General features: G+C 44.0%; 3 protein-coding genes and 1 non-coding gene across 7 annotated transcripts; 3 read left to right on the plus strand and 1 right to left on the minus strand.

Annotated features, from left to right (window-relative positions):
• Positions 1 to 602: 602 nt before the first annotated feature.
• Positions 603 to 6973, plus strand: hsp90b1 (heat shock protein 90, beta (grp94), member 1). Its single transcript, XM_067254033.1, has 18 exons — positions 603 to 724; positions 1567 to 1669; positions 2094 to 2235; positions 2475 to 2591; positions 2894 to 3225; positions 3548 to 3659; positions 3785 to 3898; positions 3991 to 4107; positions 4218 to 4355; positions 4478 to 4555; positions 4643 to 4708; positions 4899 to 5168; positions 5375 to 5620; positions 5867 to 6003; positions 6092 to 6170; positions 6279 to 6434; positions 6731 to 6835; positions 6927 to 6973. Exons 1-18 carry the CDS (start codon positions 676 to 678, stop codon positions 6951 to 6953), a joined length of 2388 nt encoding a protein of 795 aa, XP_067110134.1. The 5' UTR covers positions 603 to 675; the 3' UTR covers positions 6954 to 6973.
• Positions 6974 to 7386: 413 nt separating this feature from the next.
• Positions 7387 to 12584, minus strand: glt8d2 (glycosyltransferase 8 domain containing 2). 4 transcript variants are annotated; one of them, XM_067254495.1, is made up of 10 exons: positions 12456 to 12584; positions 11120 to 11162; positions 9833 to 9925; positions 9402 to 9606; positions 9138 to 9255; positions 8869 to 8953; positions 8625 to 8737; positions 8243 to 8409; positions 8044 to 8156; positions 7387 to 7922 (listed from the first exon to the last, which is right to left on the minus strand). In XM_067254495.1, exons 2-10 carry the CDS (start codon positions 11136 to 11138, stop codon positions 7753 to 7755), a joined length of 1083 nt encoding a protein of 360 aa, XP_067110596.1. In that variant the 5' UTR covers positions 11139 to 11162; positions 12456 to 12584; the 3' UTR covers positions 7387 to 7752. The 4 variants fall into 4 exon arrangements, with proteins under 4 accessions (XP_067110596.1, XP_067110595.1, XP_067110597.1 ...); XM_067254494.1 differs by having other exon boundaries at positions 8243 to 8421; XM_067254496.1 differs by lacking the exons at positions 11120 to 11162; positions 12456 to 12584 and adding an exon at positions 10763 to 10814 and having other exon boundaries at positions 8243 to 8421.
• A 1163-nt stretch (positions 12585 to 13747) lies between these two features.
• Positions 13748 to 15910, plus strand: ankrd16 (ankyrin repeat domain 16). Its single transcript, XM_067254638.1, has 7 exons — positions 13748 to 14177; positions 14504 to 14724; positions 14846 to 14888; positions 15007 to 15115; positions 15264 to 15425; positions 15527 to 15605; positions 15692 to 15910. The coding sequence occupies exons 1-7, from the start codon at positions 13840 to 13842 to the stop codon at positions 15838 to 15840; spliced, it is 1101 nt and encodes a 366-aa protein (XP_067110739.1). The 5' UTR covers positions 13748 to 13839; the 3' UTR covers positions 15841 to 15910.
• trnay-gua (transfer RNA tyrosine (anticodon GUA)) lies at positions 14283 to 14370 on the plus strand. Its single transcript is given in 2 exon segments — positions 14283 to 14319; positions 14335 to 14370. It is a non-coding gene; the product is annotated as a tRNA-Tyr (tRNA).
• Positions 15911 to 16081: the final 171 nt, after the last annotated feature.

Genomic DNA, 16081 nt, shown 5'->3' on the forward strand with positions numbered 1-16081 from the left:
CTGCTTGTTTGGCATAACTCACAAATGTGATGATGACGATCTGGTAAACAATCTGTCAACAATGTAAGTCTAAATAAATATTATGTTGTTTTTGAGACCAACCTACATTTCTCCTACACTAAAACTGCAATTGACGCTGTATCACTGATGTTAAAAACTAGCTGACACAAACAATCTGTGCCTTGCACACCATAGTAACAGTGGTTGTTAAGGTCAACGCATGGCTCAACCTAGAGCGTTCCCCGGTATTTGAATACAACAGCCATAATTTGAATGCTTTATTTATAAAGTCACTTTATACATGTTTCCATTCACCGTAGACACAAGTCGGGCAATGCAAATATTGTAACAAAACGCTTCAATTACACGATGACATTTCATCACTGTTCGTCGTATTCTTCGGCCAATGGTGACTAGACACGCTTTGGACGAGTAAAATTGGACATGTAATGTTGCGATTGGATGTTCGTGGCTGCGAGCATATCTGCTATTGGTCTAGAGTTGTGCGTGGGGAACAGAGATAGGCTCCCAACAGGAATCCGCCTCCAACGTAAATGGTACGTGATAAAGACAGTCACCTTTTCCCGTCACCCAGCAGTTCAACTGCTTACCGGGTCGTTGGTGTGTTAAACGGGACAAAACCGAAACATCCTACAGATTCAATTCTCTATAAAAATGAAACGAATTTGGATTCTAGGCTTTATTTGTGCTCTGCTAACGTTCAGTAAGTAGTCCAGCTTCACGGAATGCGAAATTTCACAAATGTTTTGATAAATTAGCTATAACTTTATTGCATGCATTTTGATTTAAGCGAAATGTATTTCTATAGGCTATAGCACATTATAAAAATGCATGTCGGGGATGAAATACTCTGAGCAAACGTAGGTAATTATCAATAAGCAACATTTATTACAGTATGCTGTACTTGGAGCAACATTGCATTATGTACCTATGTATTTTAACTGGCATCTGCCCTCTAATTTGTGAGGTTATTAGAGACATCAGATATGAAACAAGTCTTAATTGAAACAGCTTCACTTGACACTTCTCAGCTGCCACATTGTATCTTAAACTACAGCGTATTTCAGCCTTGGTAAAGTAAGCTACCGTAGGCCACTGGAAAGTGCGAAATAATAATTTTTCATTGTTTGGTTTATGCAGTGCAATCTCTTTAGCCGGTAGCCTACTATAAGATAAGAAGGTGAAAATGGAATGTGCACATTATCAGCCATGAAGGTTAACTCTCTGGTATCAATTTGCCACTAAATTATCTGATTAATTGTAAGAATGATTGCCTTGTACTAGGGAAGGTCTTCTGGGGTTAAACGATTAGTAGACTGACTATAGTGGTTCTTTATGATCAAGTATATTTCATGCAACACAAATGAAAGTGGCTTTTAAATTAGGTGGAGTAAAATGCAAGGTCAGGTGTAGCCCTGCAATTAACCAACAAACCAATAAAGCGGATTTACTTTGAAGTCATTCTGTAGATAGATAGCAGGGTTTTGTATAATTACAATAAATAAAAGTATTGTTGATTCCATAATGTATTGTTTTGCTCTGCAGCATCAGTCAGGGCAGAAGATGATGTTGACATTGATGGCACAGTGGAGGAAGACCTGGGCAAAAGCAGAGATGGATCACGGACAGATGATGAGGTTGTCCAGAGGTTAGTCAGTCTTGTTATACCTCTGATACTTGTGTAATAAATCTTGACACTACCCCCCTATCCCCTCCCCCTCTGGCTGTTTCTGTTCAAAGTCAACCTCAAGGGCACCCAACTCTCAACAAAAGTTGAGTGAAAAAATATTTGTCCCTTCTGGATTGACACTCTAAGCATTATTTTTCGTAAGTGCACCAGCTCCTCATCTGTTGCTTGGAGAAACGGCTACTAGTGCCGTCTTTGCTGGCACACACAGCTGGCTTCACAGTTTTCCCCAATGACTTCTTTCTAGACACAAGCCCTGCTACAAAACAGGATCTGAGCTTGCCATATCAGGATGGTGCCTAATTGATCCTCCCTTTGGGGAAAACCAGAGTTGTTATTACTAGTTCGTGCCTGTTTGTGATTTCCCTTTTGGCTCCTTATCCAGGGAAGAGGAGGCCATCCAGCTTGATGGCTTGAACGCAGCTCAGATCAAGGAAATCCGTGAGAAATCGGAAAAGCACGTGTTCAAGGCTGAAGTGAACAGGATGATGAAGCTCATCATCAACTCCCTCTACAAGAACAAAGAGGTTCGTGTCTGCTTTCTCAATGTCTACCATCAAACAACACAGGAGTTATTCTCCTTCATCTGTCAGTCTGTCTATACATGCTTGTTTGTTTGTTTTATTGATTTGAGTAATGTATGGTACTAAGTCATTCTGTGTAGTCCCGTGGTTTGATTTGGTCATTTTGTTGTTGATGCATTTGAATGACGTAACAGTCAACTGAGAATGTTAAGGCTAACGCTTCTTTTGGTGTCTTTTTGCAGATCTTCCTTAGAGAACTGATCTCCAACGCTTCGGATGCCCTGGATAAGATCCGGTTGCTGTCCCTGACCAATGAGGATGCACTCAGCGGTAACGAAGAGCTGACGGTGAAAATCAAGGTGGGTAACTTATCCTTTGGGTTATGCTGGGACCCACCCAAACAGGTTCTTACTCAACACTAAGCTGTCAGAAGTGATACCTCAGACCGTGTGGTTAACATGTCCGCCACATCTGTATTTACATGGGTTTGCATTGCAAATACACACCTCCAGTACATGACTTTAAACACTTGACTTGTTTGTTTGAGTAAACCCACAAAGGGAATTGTAACATGTTTCTAATTACCTAGCTATTTTCCCCACAGATACAAATGGCTATGTAGACTATAACATACAACATGTCACCCTTTCCTCCAACACAGTCCGACAAGGAGAAGAACATGCTCCACATCACAGACACGGGCATCGGCATGACCAAGGAGGACCTGGTGAAGAACTTGGGCACCATCGCCAAGTCTGGCACCAGTGAGTTCCTCAACAAGATGACGGAGATGCAGGGGGAGGGCCAGTCCACCTCTGAGCTGATTGGCCAGTTCGGTGTGGGCTTTTACTCCGCCTTCCTGGTGGCTGACAAGGTCATCGTAACGACCAAGCACAACAACGGCACCCAGCACATCTGGGAGTCGGACTCCAACGAGTTCTCCGTCATCGAGGACCCCCGTGGGGACACGCTGGGCAGGGGCACCACTATCACGTGAGTAGGCATGGCAACACTTGGCAACATCTCAAACCAATATAACAAAATATGATGTTTATCTTTCATGGGAGCGTTGGCAGAATCTGATTTGGGAGTGTTGCTTTGGTTGGCCAGACAGATATCTTTATGTTACACTATATTTATGACCATACTTGTCTGTCAGATTCAAGCCTGTCTTACAGTTCAAACTGGAGTTTGAGAAGCCTGATGTATTTGTCTCCCTCATGTGATGCAAACAGGAGTGTGACGGTGGTTGAACAGACAGCTGTATGGCACAGCCGGCTTGATCCCTAACCTGAGATGCACTTCTCTTTCCCAGCTTGGTGATGAAGGAGGAAGCGTCAGACTACCTGGAGCTTCAGACCATCAAGAACCTTGTAACCAAATACTCCCAGTTCATCAACTTCCCTATCTACGTGTGGAGCAGCAAGGTCAGTCCACTGTGCCTTGCGTGCTCTACGTCTCCCGTGGACAATACTTGGCTAGGGGAACATGAAGGGGATTTGAATGCAGCCTGGGCACAGTAAACCTGACGCCTCTCTCTGTTCTTGCCCAGACCGAGACTGTGGAGGAGCCTCTGGATGAGGACGAGGCTGAGGCAGAGAAGAAGGATGAGGCTGAAGCTGAGGTGGAGGAGGAGGAGGAGGAGGACAAGCCAAAGACCAAGAAGGTAAAGCATCGCGAGCATCTTTTGAACCGCAAAAACCTACCCGGGAGAAAAGTCCGCCATGCAGCCTGGTGTTCTCTCTTTTTTTTCTCTAGGTGGAGAAGACGGTGTGGGATTGGGAGCTGATGAACGACATCAAGCCTATCTGGCAGAGGCCGGCTAAGGAGGTGGAGGAGGACGAGTACAAGGCCTTCTACAAGAGCTTCTCCAAGGTGAGACCCCCTGCTGGAACCAACCAGGTTCCTCGAAACATCTAGAAGGCTCGACTCCTCTGGGTGTTCCAGCCGCGTCCGCTCATCATGGTCGTTCTGCGTCCTTGCAGGAGACGGAGGACCCCATCGCCCACATCCACTTCACTGCAGAGGGCGAGGTCACCTTCAAGTCCATCCTCTTTGTGCCCTCCACAGCCCCTCGTGGTCTTTTCGACGAGTATGGGTCCAAGAAGAACGACTTCATTAAGGTATGGTTGCTAGTAGCCTGCGGGGCACCTGGGTTTTTAGACTCGTCTTACCCGCAGCACTGTACGAGTCCTGTTTGTATTCCCATCCGATCGATCAGCATCTCTCTCTCACTCGTTCGCAGCTGTTTGTGCGTAGAGTCTTCATCACCGATGATTTCCATGACATGATGCCCAAGTACTTGAACTTTGTGAAGGGCGTGGTGAGTATTATCAGGGCAGATCCACACCTCCAACACGTTGCCCCCTTGAAGGTTGACGGCGTGTAACTCCTGTTTGCGTCTCCTCAGGTCGACTCCGATGACCTGCCTCTGAACGTCTCCAGAGAGAATCTCCAGCAGCACAAACTGCTGAAGGTGAGACCTGCTCCTGCCGCACTTCGCGAGATCCAAAAATCGAATCCAACTTTTACCTGGGTAGACCCTTTTTCAAGCTGCGTCACAAAGGGTGTCACAGGTGCCCAGTGGTCGAGAAACCATCCACGGTCCAGTACTCCCTGTGTCAAACCAAGCAGACCGCTCACCGAACTCACGTCTCTCCGACCAGGTCATCCGTAAAAAGCTGGTGCGCAAGACCCTGGACATGATCAAGAAGATCGCCGAGGAGGAGTACAACGACAAGTTCTGGAAGGAGTTCGGCACCAACATCAAGCTGGGGGTGATCGAGGACCACTCCAACAGGACCCGTCTGGCCAAGCTGCTGCGCTTCCAGACGTCCAACAGCGACACTGTGCTGGCCAGCCTGGAGCAGTACGTGGAGCGCATGAAGGAGAAGCAGGACAAGATCTACTTCATGGCTGGGACCAGCCGGAAGGAGGTGAGAGTTGTGGAACATCAGCGCAGTGGGCATTGTTCAGGGACATTCTCAAGGAAGGATACCTGTTCATACATACAAACCTTGACTAACATTCGTAGAATACTTTACATCTAAAATCTGGTTTGGCATCCGAACCAGGGTGACCCTTTTTTTTTTGTCTGTGTTGTAATCTGAGCCTGACTCTCCCTGCCGTCCTCCTCTCTCAGGCCGAGGCCTCTCCGTTTGTGGAGAATCTGCTGAAGAAGGGCTACGAGGTGGTCTACCTGACCGAGCCCGTGGACGAGTACTGTGTCCAGGCTCTGCCCGAGTTCGACGGCAAGCGCTTCCAGAACGTGGCCAAGGAGGGCGTGACGTTCGACGAGGGCGACAAGGCCAAGGAGAAGAGGGAGGCAGTGGAGAAAGAGTACGAACCCCTCACCACCTGGATGAAGGAAAAGGCCCTGAAAGACAGGGTCAGTCTAGCAAACATCAGGGTCCAATTTGAAAAAGCTCAAGGACCAACACAACCTTTTAAGTCAAACTCTGAAGTAATTTATCTATCCTGTGCACAGTGTGTCACAAGGTCATCCTGTACAAAGAAATTGTTACGACATGTTGCTTGACTTGTTATAGTTAGTCCCATTGAATATACAAAAATCTTTGTTGTATTTACAAAAAGTTAACACTTTTCTTTTTTTTTTGCATGTTTTTTTCCAAAGATTGAGAAGGCTGTGCTTTCCCAGAGACTGACCAAGTCCCCCTGTGCCCTGGTAGCCAGCCAGTACGGCTGGTCAGGAAACATGGAGAGGCTCATGAAGGCCCAGGCCTACCAGACAGGAAAGGACATCTCCACAAAGTAAGAGTTGGTTGGAAAATAATGCCCTCAAATCTCTGAGGACATGGACATGACCCTGTATTAATACAGTTTCATTGTTGTTTTCCAGTTACTATGCCAGCCAAAAGAAAACACTAGAGATCAATCCCAAACACCCACTCATCAAGGAAATGCTGAAAAGAGTCAATGTAAGTTTAATGTAAAAGCCTTGAACAAGATGGCTGACTTGGTGACAGACATCCAGCGTCGTACGTCCTGTGTCGTTTACCGACTCCTCTTCCGCCTGGCTACCACAGAGCGATGCGGAGGACCAGACGGCCTCAGACCTGGCCATGGTGCTGTTTGAGACGGCCACCCTGCGCTCCGGCTACCAGCTGGCCGACACCAAGGCCTACGGAGACAGGATAGAGCACATGCTCAGGCTCAGCATGAACGTCGACCTCAACGAACAGGTATGTCTCCTGTCTACACCGTAGTGGCATTACCAACTGTCTCTGGAGAAGGGCATGTCTCGCTGAGTTTTTCCTGGTCTTCTCTGAGGCTTCAGGTTGATTGTTGTTGTTGTCCTGTGGGCCACTGTGAAGCCCTTCGTAAAAACGTCTATACAATTAAAGTCTAAAGTCGAATGTGCTTACGTACACCACATACAATCACGAGCAGTGATTAAGAGACTGTAGTGCATAGTTTGGAGAGCAGGATTTGGGATTGGGAGACCCTGAAGTGTTTTGTTTTTGACGTCTCTCCTCAGGTTGAGGAGGAACCTGAGGAGGAACCTGAGGAGCAGGTGGAGGAAGAGGAGGCTGAGGATGCAGAGGAACTTCAAGCAGAGGAGGAGGAGGAAGAGGAGGATACGGTGAGCTGGGAAAGGGAGTGTCTTAGGAACGAGGGATTGTGAAATGGAGGATGATGAACTCATGTTTGTCCCTCTCTTCTTGTCATTACAGGGTGCCAGAACTAAAATCGAGCTATGAGGCAGCAAGGGGAAGACGGGGGAGGGATGGGGGGCATATATTTGAGTAGATGTCCATCTCTCTGCTACTGATGGGGGGGCTAGGATGGACAGGTTTTTTAAGGGACTTCTTGTGTTTTCAGTTGGTGTTTCATGCCAAAACGCTATATGTCAGGAAGACGTTTGGTCCACAGACTCATAGACTTTTAAGATCTTCCTAGTAAAGAAGAATATCTTTGTCATAGATAATTGTACATCATGTAATTCAAAAATGTTCATTGAGTTTGTATTTTTGTCAAGCAGGATATAGCGTTTTGAATGAGACATTTTACTTGTTGCTCATGACTGTAAATTGTTAATATTTAACTGACCGGTTATGGAGTGTTGACTTCCTGTCACGAGAACAATTAAATGTTTCCGGAAAAGGAACTTTTGGTCTTCTTTTAGGAGTTGAATTCAACATTTTATTCAAAACAGATCCTTAAAGGGTAATACATTGAACACAATTATGGATTGTGCAACGAAAAACAACAATACACACATCAATGGCATCTTACTATTCATTTCAATACTAGCCAAGAGTAGGCATTGCATTTCGTAGAGAATGATAATACTGTTTTGATCGACAAAAAAAAAGATGAAGAATACAACAAGATTCTTATCAAACAGTATTCAAACAGCAAACATTTGGTTTCACGAGGACACCACATTATCAGCTACTGTCCTTACACAGCCTCCTGACACCGCTCAGCAGGTCCTGGAAAGCCAGACACTTCACAAACGCCTGGTCCTAATGTGGTACAGTCTACAGCCATGGTGTGTCACTTGGGCCGGATCAAAGAGAACCTGCCATTGGGGTCAGGGATGAACCACTTTTCCCACAGGTCCAGGTGGACGCAGGGATAGTCCCAAGGTTTGAAGCGGCCATTCCAATGCAGCAAGTGCGCCTCTTGGAGGAAGGTCTCCGAATATCTGGCGTCAGGACTCCAGCCTGTATGAATGAGAAACCCTCGAGTTTAGAGGAACTTGTTTTTCTCGCCAAACCTGTAGTTCATTTTGTTGGGGGGTCTGGAGACCTGTGTGAGATGGTGCAGATGTGCCGGCAGCCTCACCCAGGTGTCTGACGTGCCACAGTGGGTCTATGGTCGTGTACTTGTCATGGAACACAATCAACATGGGCGGAGTGGCCACGCCCCCTGCCATGGCACTGCTGTAGAGGTTCTCCCTAGAGGAAGAAGGGAACCAAAAGAAAAGAAGGTGGTATCATCATTTCAGTTCCAAGAATAGCGTCGAATGGAACACGCAACTCACTTGAAGTTCTCCTGCATCCATTTCTCCAGCTGTTTGGTGATTTTCTGCTTCTTCCATTCCGCCATGTCAGCAACAAACACTCCGGGGTTGAAGGAGCAATCACTTGGATTGATTCCCAGATCTCTCACCACCTGTTTTCTGTAGTCCAGAAATCCCATGTATGTAGTCTGGGAGACAGGCTCAAATGAGAAAGGATCGCGTTTCAATTATTACACCGTAAGATGCATGCAGCAAAGCAAAGACTCTTGATAAGCAACTGTCAGGTGGCTTCCCGTAGTTCAAACAGACAGCAGCTGATCAAAGTCCTCCTGAGTAAATACTGCCCTCTAGCAGCCACAAGCAGTCTCTTCATGTGCTCAGGCCAACACATGCATCCACTCACCTGCATGCCCACACTGCGCACAACCTCGTGTGTGGAGGGCAGGTCACAGTCTGTGGCGAAGGCAGCAGCATGGCCTGGCGCCAGCTTGGTTCGGTACAGCTCCTGGATGTCACCTGGACCCGACGAAGCGAGGCAATAGTCGTAAGAAAAAAAAGAAGATAAAAAGCTCAGGACCAACGAGGTTTATTACTTGGCTCTTTTATTTCCCCCCGCCCTTTCTACTTCACACATGAAGGATTCACACCTTGTACGATTACGTCATCATCCAGGTAGATGATTCTTTTATGGTTGATATCAAGCATGGGTAGGTAAAAGCGCACAAAGTTAAGCTGCAAATAAATTGACAGAGAGGTTACTTCAATCCAGGATGTCCACATAGCAGTTAGGTGTGTGCACATGCTGGGTGTGTGTGTAGGGTGTGTGTGTGTGTGTGTGTGTGTGTGTGTGTGTGTGTGTGTGTGTGTGTGTGTGTGTGTGTAGGGCGTGTGTGCGTGTAGTACAGCACATACTCACTGGATGCAACAAGTCAGGCCGGGAGGAGTCTGGTTTCACCTTTCCTTTCAGTACCATAGGGTTGAACTCCAGAATTTTATACTTGATTCCCTTCAGCTTGGTCTTCTCTATGTACTGTCTATGGGACACACACAAAGACAACCAAAGGCTAGGATGTTCACCAGACCAAGTGTGTGAAGTGTATAACTTTGACTTTAACTCAGAACTTGGATTGCTGCAAAAGATAAAAAGGATGGAGGGAAGAATTTTGTGGACGCAACAAACCGTGTAAGCTTCACAGCCTCACGAAGAGTGACAATATAGAATAACACGCTGGCGTCCGTGTTGCTATGGATACTGTTGATGGTTGCCATGGTTCCCCCTATGCGCTCCTCAGATGCACAGATGACCACTGGTATGATGTTTGAGGGCTTCTCCAGTGCAATATCAGGTTCATGTCCAGGATCCCTTTTAATTTCTGTAAAGGATCCTAGATGCACATAGTACTGGTTTGGACATGAACAACCACTTCAAATGTATTATCAAATTGAAAATATGAAATGTAACAGTATTAAAGGCAATGCCTTTAGTCACGGATAGCTTAAACTTCAAGGTCTAATCCAGATAGTCTTGGTTTGCACTGACGCCCTCAGGTGAGCGTCTTGTTGCAGTGAGGCCTGTTCTCACCTGTTCTCACCAGAGGGGCATTGACATACCTGTGTGCTTAGGCCGATGTGATGCTCTGAACAGCTTACTGTGGAGGATGAGACACACCATCAGAACCAGCAGCGTGAGGAGGATGCGGTTGACTGGAACAAAGCAGAAAGACAAAGGCAACATTCAGAAAGGTACACTTCTCTAACACTGTATGTGAATATCTTGCACAGTTTGTGATACTTTGCAGAGTGCTTCCCTATAACAAAAGTACATTTTAGCAACACAGCTAACACTGTGTAATATCTTTCAAGGAGAAAATGTCACACACATTGTCACTGGGGCCTGGGTTTTAATTCAACCTGTGTCATTTCCTGCATGTCCTCCCCTCTCTCTCTCTCCATTATGTTTCCTGCTGCTCTTCTTTTAAATGCAATTGCACTGACTTCAAAACTTGAATTAGTTTAAACACATTCTTGGATAGGCCAATTAATCAGTTCTCCCCTCCTCTTCTTAAACCTGCTTTGCCCCATAATGCTGTCACGTCCTTTTCAATCAACTGATTACCTTGAGGAAGGGATGAAAGAAAGCCTTGTCATCTGCACCCAATCAAAGTTCTCTCATCTTTTATGACCCCTCCTCCAGGTACCATGACCAATCCAAAATAATAGCCCAGGCAGCCCCTCCCATCCCTGGCATTCTGCTCATCAGCACACAGACCCTAACCATGTGTCGGCAGCAGCAGTTAAGCTGAGTCATCAATCATCAGACTGGCACATTCCCCCCAAAATGATGTGACCTCTCTAAAAAGTTCCTATAACAACCCGCAGATAACCAATGTTAGGTTTTCACCTCATTGAAATGACTTTTTTTTTGGAGTGGTCTTAAACAGCTTCATATCCAAACGTTCATAAATGTTTTTGTAATAGTTGAAAGTGAAGAGTAGAGTGTGGGAGAGTGAAATTGGATTCCTAGCCCTACACCCTGCTTACCTCATCAGCGCTGTGAAAAGTCAGGATTGGTAGACAGACACACATACCCAAACGTGCACATTCACATGCGCAACGTCACATAATTTATGGTGTTGGATGCAATCCAGCTCTGCTGGGGAACACTCTGGAGGGCTCGTGCCATACAAAGACTGCATTGAGCCCAGCTCCAAACACAATGTTAAAGTTAGGCAAACTCAATTATTAACAAAACACTGTTTTATTGTGTGAGTGTTTAAAGACTGGCACGCAGTGAGACTTGTTCGACAAGTAGGAATTGCTCAATCCAAAGAGAATGTTAAGATTCATTTTAAAAAAACAGTATCAGGACCAGCTAGGAGTAATCATAACGCCACTCACTTTTCCTCAAAAGAGCCATTTCTCATTCTTCGTCAAGCAGCATCTGCAAACAGAGAATGAGATTTGACAGGCAACATGTACAGAAAAACAATCAGACAAAGAAGCAGATGACCTTAAGAGAGGCCCAGCTCAAATGGACTGAGAAACAAAACAGCAGTCAGATAAACAACCAGGAGAAGTGAAGATACTGCATGGTTTGGCATTGGCACTGAGGCCTAGCTGAGGATCCAACCAAAGGGGATATACAACTATAAATCCCTCCCTGAGCAGGATCCAGATGTGCTCCAGGGTATCTGGCTGTCCTCTCAGAGAAAGACACAAAGTCCCCATCACATCTGCTGAAGTCAGGAAGTCTAACATACCTACCATGGCATTGGTGGATTTTTGGTATTCGCATTCATAGCTTATTGGTTTGTGCATCCCAGAGCATGCTAAAACATGATATTTGGTGCAACCTTTTTGTGTATTTGTAATTGGTCATTGCGATTAAGATCATTGAGAGGCATATGGTTGTAGTTTCACAAATCCCTGGGGCACTTCCTTCCTGGTGGCATTTTTCAATAAACCGTCTTACAGTGATTCAATTTCAGACGTAAACACAAAAAGGAACATCATGTTCATCGAGTATTTAATGTAACATTAATGTGTCCCTATTAACTTCATAGCTTTATGATAGAAAATCACAGTCATAACAGCAAATAATGAAGATGTTAGGTTATTGTTCTTGAATATAATGATGTTCTTTTGTTCTAGATATTTTGAAAAACTGTATCCTCCAGCAATTCTAACGTGTCATCAGCCCTGGAGAAAATAATAGAGCAATGTTGCAATGTTCTTGAAAGATCACAACCATTTGGAGATGCATTTACCTCCCCTGTTGTTTCCTCTAATGCTGAGTTTTGAAATGTGCACCATTTGTAAACAATGGCAGTGAGCTTAATCACATTACTGACGAACTGTCAAAAATCATTAACTGACTTATGTATTCTTATTCAGATTCTAAAGCCTGCAGTAATAGAAAAGGTGTACAATAGCCCGATGACGAGATAGGCGAGTTTCCTATGGGGGACCACAGGGGTTTCTGCACTGGAACATATAGTTCTTCTACACTTATGTAACTATAATAGAGTTTGAAGACCGAAATAAATTATCTAACCACAACTGTATCCATCGATTAGTCAACTATTTATCGTTGAAGATAATTATAATATTTTATGGAAAACGATTAATACAATGAATTAAAAAGGGGTGTGTCTCTTGTTTTGTATGGGCTTCAGGCACGGGCTATAAAGAAAAGCAACTCTCTAAAGTATTATAAAGTAAAAGTACTGCTTACCAGAAGAAGTGTCTGTAATTATCCACACCGCATAACGACCATCCATTCCCCGCGCATGTTCTTTAATAAACGCTGCGGAGTGAGTCTCACACACCCTCACCAACCGCAAACCTTTTTCTTTTCTTCCTTTTCAGGAAGTTCCTTCCAGATGTAAATCAAGACCTAATCTTGTTCACCCCTGGAAGCACAAATGGCTTTGGCTTTCCATTGATTGAAGATAGATTGAAGAGAAAGCCTTTGGATACATCCATAATGACATTAATTAGACTACGGGATGAGTTACATCATGTTGGTGTACCTAACTTTTACATTTTAATTTGTCATTCATTAAGTTAAGACGTTTCTTTATAATTAAATAATAGGAATGACGCTACACGTTTCATGAAGTCATCGACCTCATTATGTTCAGTCACCGTCAAGTTTTTATTAAAATGTCTTCTTGATTTTTTTCCAATACCCACGTCATATGCCTTTTATCCCAGAGAAATATTCAAAATGTCTCAATAGATAGCATAGGCTATCTAAAAAAGTAAGCCAAAAATACCTGAATATTGGCCTACATCCATACTATTTTGCAGGAGCCAACATGCGTTTATAAAACTAAGAATGATATTATTGCACTGTCTGGTAAAAATTACAGTCCTTTTTATCTGTGGCCAAAGTAAAACAAATGTTTTGCTGGAAGCCAAGGTGCAATATGGTTGGCATATAGCCTAACCACTACACACTACAATAAATTGTTTGTTTAAGCTTCTTGTTTTACTGATAACGTTTGTTGATTAGATTATATCTGAAGTAGTCAAGGTGCAGTAGCCTTACAAGGACATTTAAATACCAGGAAAATAAAAATGTACTGTAGAAGGTAGACAGGGGGCCATACTCTCATACAGCTAGTAGTCTTTTGTGGCTTTTACCAACTCTGTAACATACATTTGTACCTAGTCAAGAGACAGATACAAACTAGTTTTCCCAAGCACAAGCAATTGACAGCAAGTTGACAGAAATCAACTTTATTATCATCTCCAAGTGATTTCAGACAACTGTTTACCAGTAAGATGCATCTGGTGTGGGACAATCAAACTCAATCACTGCGTTTCATATGCCTTGAGAGGTTGCATCAATAAAGATTATAAATGATCATGATAGAGCAATTTTGTGATACTAGGTGTGAATATCTGTAGAGAAATAACTATTTTTTTGAGATTGGGACAAGTCGTGTAAAGCAGGCTGATTTCATGTGTAGGTCATTGTTTGGCCATCATTATACTTGACCAAACCTGCATTTAGCAGTGCCGATTTTAGGTCTATGAGTGCAACTCGGTGAACGTCTTGCTATATACGTAGACTTGGCAAAAATTTGACTTTCTTTTGTTGAACTTGTGCAATGGACGAGGAGCACGCTTTAAAACATTTAATAAAACTTACCCAGGATGGTAAATTGTGCGCTCTCGAAAAAGAACTTGGCGTCAACAGCAAAATTGCACGTATTGTCAACAAGAAACATTTTGGGAGATCGGGTGATACGTTGTTGCATTATGCTGCCCGCCACGGCCACTTGGCCGTTTTAAAGTTTTTAATAAAGGACATAGGGATGGATATTGAACTGTATAATAACGACTACAAGAGAGGTCTGCATGAAGCTGCTTCAATGGGACATAAGGAATGTGTCAGTTTTTTGATCAAGGAGTGTGCAAAAGTAGACTGCTTGAAAAAGGCTGATTGGTAAGTCTTAGAGATTTACAAATATTACAATATCAGACATAATAAACCTAAATGTATACTGTAAATACTTTGAAATACCAATATTTTACCGCTAGTTGGTATCTCCCTTCGATAGCTCAGTTGGTAGAGCGGAGGACTGTAGAGGCAAAGTGCTGATATCCTTAGGTCGCTGGTTCAAATCCGGCTCGAAGGAGTGCTTTTTATTTTATTTTCGTGTGACGTCTTACCTTTTCACGTTATGATATATTTATGAATTACAATATTCTCAAATTATAGTTATGTGGAAAAATGACAGAATATAACTCAGCTGTACCATAATATGGCAGGACTCCTCTAATGATGGCCTGCACACACCAGAACCTGGGAATCATTCAGGAGTTGCTCTCCCATGGAGCAGACCCCACACTTAAGAACAAGGATGGGTGGAACTCCTTCCATATAGCCTGCAGAGAGGGAGATCCCATAGTCATACAACATCTACTTCTAGTAAGCCCTGAAGTCTGGAGGACAGAGAGCAAGATCCTGAGGACTCCCTTGCACACTGCAGGTGATGTATAAAGCTTAATGTATTGTCGGGGAGGCCTATATGCTACCTGACCAAGGTCTGGATCGGTATGCATGGGAACCCATCACACTTCTCACAGTTCTTTTGGTTGCTTTTTGTGTAGCTATGCACGGCTGTGAAGAGGTTGTCGGCATCTTGTTACAGAGGTATGTATGCTTGTGTTTGTTCTAGATATTAACAAAACACGTTTTATATCTATTGGCTTTACCAATGAGTCTACATACTACATAGAGCTACAGTGCTGTCACTTTCCTTCTGTGGCAGGTGTGGGTATAACCCAGACACTCGGGACAGCTGTGGAGTCACCCCCTTCATGGATGCAGTGAGGAATGGACACATATCTGTAGCCAAACTACTGCTGAAAGAGCACAAGGTGCACTGCTGAAGACTCAATGAAGAACTATAATAGAGCTATAAAAAATTGATCTAACATTGCTGTGTGTGTGTGTGTGTGTGTGTGTGTGTGTGTGTGTGTGTGTGTGTGTGTGTGTGTGTGTGTGTGTGTGTGTGTGTGTGTGTAGTCCTCCCCCATGGCCACAGATATCCTTGGGGCTCAGTCAGTGCACCAAGTTGCTGTCACTGCCCAGGAGGAGGCGCTGGTGTTCCTAGTGAAGGACCTCGGCGTGGACGTGAACCAGACTGCCACTGACATGCAACTCACTGCTCTGCATTATGCGGCCAAGGTGAGCTGGTCCACACAGTTCAAGCCTAGTTCATAATATGAATAACACCAAATCAGAATTAGATAATTGTGTATCCAAACCTTTTTCTTTTTCTTTGGCAGGAAGGTCACACAAGCACTATAAAAACCCTTCTAACATTAGGTGCAGACCTTCATGTGAGGGACAAGAAGGGAAGAACCGGTAAGGAGCAGGTGACATACCCCACTTTGCTGACAGGAAAGAAACCTTGAAAAATATGTTGTTGGTAATGGCTGTCCATCTCCTAGCTCTTCACATGGCGTGTATTGGACAGCATGCAGACACAGTCAGGACTCTACTCCAGCTGGGACTTGCAGACACAGAGGATATATCAGGCACCATGGCTAAAGAGCATGCCAAGAAGATAGAAGTGCTCAATGTTTTTGAGTGTAAATGAAGCTAACAAATCAAAATGAAGACATTGACATAGAAATACATGTGATAGTTATGAATAAATGTTATAATAAATAAACAAATATTTATTGAACAAACATTACATTGATATTATTATGTGATTTAGATTGATATGATGCATGTTTTAGTTAATTAAAGGCCTGGTAAAATATACATTTTCACTGTGACACGTGGACCTTACAGTTCTCATCTGTAAAACTTGCTTTACCTTTTTGACACAATCA

Source organism: Osmerus mordax, chromosome 17, assembly GCF_038355195.1.
Source record: "Osmerus mordax isolate fOsmMor3 chromosome 17, fOsmMor3.pri, whole genome shotgun sequence".
Lineage (NCBI taxonomy): Eukaryota > Metazoa > Chordata > Actinopteri > Osmeriformes > Osmeridae > Osmerus > Osmerus mordax.